The sequence below is a fragment of the Lathamus discolor genome, chromosome 13 (assembly GCF_037157495.1).
Source record: "Lathamus discolor isolate bLatDis1 chromosome 13, bLatDis1.hap1, whole genome shotgun sequence".
Taxonomy (NCBI): Eukaryota; Metazoa; Chordata; class Aves; order Psittaciformes; family Psittacidae; genus Lathamus; species Lathamus discolor.
Window position 1 is genome coordinate 3,663,750 of NC_088896.1, and position 3,538 is coordinate 3,667,287.

Consider the following 3,538-nt stretch of genomic DNA (forward strand, 5'->3'; position numbering starts at 1 on the left):
TTCCCTAAAGCCTCCATCACTTTGTCCGTTTAAGCGCAAAGAGGCGTTAACCCAAGTCTTTCCTAGTTAAAAAAAGTGGGGTTTGGCTTTACAGAGCTTCCAAAGCTGGGGTGAGATTACTTGTCATGGATCTCTGCCCTTCTCCCTTGTCACCTTTGGTTCTTCATTCCCACTGATGCTGGTGATACACCAGGCACCAAAATGTGGTCACTGCTCTGTTCACGTGCCTAAACGCAGCTCATCCATCCCTTCCCCTGGTCCTTGGCTCACGTAAGGTCCTATGGATGTGCTATTTCATCTTCCGTGTCCTCAGCATCTTCTAACTCCTGTGGCTCAGTCCTTAGCACGCCTACAACGTGACAACAACTGGGGAATTAGGAGGAGGGAATAATTCTTGTGAAAAGGGCTTTTGGAATCAACAGGCTCAATTCAACCAGAACCAAAGGCTGAAGGTGGAACTCTGCTACGGAAAGAAAACCAACTGCACCTGAACTACACAAACAGGTCCAAAGCTAGAAAAAACCCACGCATGCACAAAGGTAAGAAGGTAAAACTCATTTTAGCTCTTGAGCAAGTTCCCTTTGTATTTGCACCTGGCATAAATCAGCTTCTGAACCAACCGTAGCATGAAATAGGGACGGTGACTGCTGAGGAAACACGGGGCAACCTGTACCTCTGCGAGCAAACTCCCTTCCAGAGCTGATGCCCATCCATGCGGAGACGGGCATGGGCACACGTCCCACCTCTCGGCCTCACGAACCCAGCAGCCGTTGTGGGGCACTGTTTCACTGAAGCAGGTCACAGCCAGTGCTCCTGCCCGTGCTCAGCACCGTGGAGGTCGTGATGCATCGTTCCATGGAGATCTTGTTTCCCCCTCAGGTTAAGTCTGTCACAGGGTAACTGACAGCTGAACGTGCCCGTTCTGACACACGGGTTTCAGGGAGAGCTTACGCTTCCCTTCAGGTCAAATATCGCATGGGTCCAAGGAAGAGCTGGGGACGTTTGCAGCCCCCCTGCTTGAAAACGAGTCCCCGGCCGCAGGTGAGTGTAAGAGACACCGTGGGTGACATCGGCCAGCTCCTGCCATGTCTGGCCATGAGCCACCCGATGGGTGAGGGACCGCCGCCGAGCAGGGATGCTGCCAGCAAGCCCATGCCAAGTACCCCAGGTTAATCCCCAGGGAGCACACAAAAGGGCAGGGCAGGGCAGGGCAGCCTGCGCGGCGTGCCGGCTGCAAGGCTGCCGGCTCCCTGGCGCTACTGACAGTGGTGAGAGATGCAAGTGCAATGTGCAACGTAGCGCGGTGCTCCCCAGGGCCGCAGTGGCTTCCCAGGACTGAGCTCCGCGGATTGGCCCGGAGCACCCCACTCTCCTCCCTCCCTGCCCTCCTCCTTCGGCACCCACAACCCACGGAGATTGGACAGCCGGGTGCCACATGGCAGACGGGAGTCAGGGTACAAAACGAGCTGGACCCGGGGACTGCAGTGGCAGAACGGCCGGGAGAAGTTTGCAGGGAGGTGGAACCAAACTTCCCTGCCTGCAACGAGCCGGTGCCGGGGAGGACAGACAGAGGGACAGACACCGGGGCTGCGGCCATCCAGGGAGCCCTTTGAGGTGAGCACCGGCAGCCGAGCATCCTGTCCCCTCTGCGCTATGTCCCTGGTGGTGAAGGAAAAGAACCATGTGCGGTTGGTCTTCTTGGGTGCTGCCGGCGTGGGCAAGACAGCCCTCATCCGCCGCTTCCTGATGGACACCTTCGAGCCCAAGCACCGGCGCACGGTGGAGGAGCTGCACAGCAAGGAGTATGAGGTGAGCGGGGCCACGGTCAAGGTGGAAATCCTGGACACCAGTGGCAGCTACTCCTTCCCGGCCATGAGGAAGCTCTCCATCCAGAACAGCGATGCCTTCGCCCTGGTCTACGCCGTAGATGACGCCGAGTCCTTTGAGAGCGTCAAGAGCTTGCGGGAGGAGATCCTGGAGGTGAAGGAAGACAAATTCCCTCCCATCGTGGTGGTCGGCAACAAGGCGGAGAGCGGCAGCGAGCGGCAGGTGCCGGTGGAGGATGCTCTGTCGCTGGTGGAGCTGGACTGGAACAGCCGCTTCGTGGAGACGTCGGCCAAGGACAACGAGAACGTGCTGGAGGTGTTCAGGCAGCTGCTGCAGCAAGCCAACCTGCCCGGCCGGCTCAGCCCCGCGCTCTGCAAGAGGAGGGAGACGCTGCCCAAGGAGCAGGCACTGAGGCCTCCCATGAACAAGACCAACAGCTGCTCCGTGTGCTGAGCCGGCCGCCCGGGGCCCGCAGGAAGGCGCTGGAGGCAGCAGGACCGGCTGCAATCTCAGGTGGGCTGGGAGGGGAGAGGCGCTGCCCCGGCCAGAACCGACCCTGCTGCCTCCAGCCTCTTCCCTCCTCATCCCCACCCTGCCCAGCGGGACCGGGGAGAGCTGGAGATGAGCAGGAGGAGGGACTTGGAAGGGATGCTGGGGGGTGCGGGGAGAGGGCAGGCACGCAGGCAGCGGGGCTGTGCCTGTGCCCACCAAAGGCAGATGCAGGCATCGTGCAGCTGCCTCGCGCCCGCCGGTGCCACTCTCCTGGGTCTCCTCTGGCTCTGTGTCACCTCACCCTAAGCACTCCATGTGCAACCTCCTGGCACGTCTGCAGTTACAACAGGTCTGGTGTTCAACGTGGGTTTGGGTTTGTACCTGGGTGTAGAGCATGGGATAGGGCAGTCTGCGCACCTCTTGAAGTACGCCTTTCTTTTCTCCTTCTATCTTTAAGCATACCTAATAAACACATTGCTTGAAAATGTCTGGGTTTCTTCCTGTTGTACTTCAAAGGCTGCAGTGCCCGATATCAGGGGGTTATGCCCAGACCCCTGATCACTGAGTTTCACAGAATCCCAGCCTGGGTTGGGCTGAAGGGACCTTAAAGCTCCTCCAGCTCCAGCCCCTGCCATGGGCAGGGACCCCTTCCACTGGAGCAGCTTGCTCCAAGCCCCTGTGTCCAGCCTGGCCTTGAGCACTGCCAGGGATGGGGCAGCCACAGCTTCTCTGGGCACCCTGTGCCAGCGCCTCAGCACCCTCACAGGGAAGAGCTTCTGCCTAAGAGCTCAGCTCAGTCTCCCCTGTTTAAGTTTGCTTTTCCCTCCTCCATGCTCACCTGGAGCCCTGGCAGAGCCTGCCCAGCTCTGCAGCCTCCCCTGGCAGCATCAGGACGTTTGGTGTTGAGATTCCCCTGACAATTGAGCCCTTGCAGTTTCGACCGAGCAGGAGTAACTACAATTAAAACCGCTCCTATCACATCCAAGAGCAGAAAACAACAACCATTAAAAGGCAGCTGAGCCACTGAAACAGAAGCCATAAGCACAGTACAAGGAGATACTAAGAGGAGTGAGAGAAGGGCACTGCAGAGCAGTATTTACTGTGCCCTAGCATGCACTGCACTGATTTACTCTCTCCTCGCACAGCCCATCCTTGCTGTAACGAGCACTTAACCTGCTCAGCGGCCACCCAAACACAGTCGTTCAAGACATTCAAGCTT

At 58.3% G+C, this 3,538-nt stretch overlaps 1 protein-coding gene across 1 annotated transcript; it reads left to right on the forward strand.

Annotated features, from left to right (window-relative positions):
- Positions 1–1,320: 1,320 nt before the first annotated feature.
- LOC136021387 (GTP-binding protein Rhes-like) lies at positions 1,321–2,778 on the forward strand. The gene has a single exon (XM_065693547.1). It carries the CDS (start codon positions 1,654–1,656, stop codon positions 2,278–2,280), a length of 627 nt encoding a protein of 208 aa, XP_065549619.1. The 5' UTR covers positions 1,321–1,653; the 3' UTR covers positions 2,281–2,778.
- Positions 2,779–3,538: the final 760 nt, after the last annotated feature.

Coding starts and splice junctions, on each gene's coding strand:
- LOC136021387 (XM_065693547.1), top strand. CDS start 1,654: ATGTCCCTGGTGGTGAAGGAAAAGAACCATGTGCGGTTGGTCTTCTTG.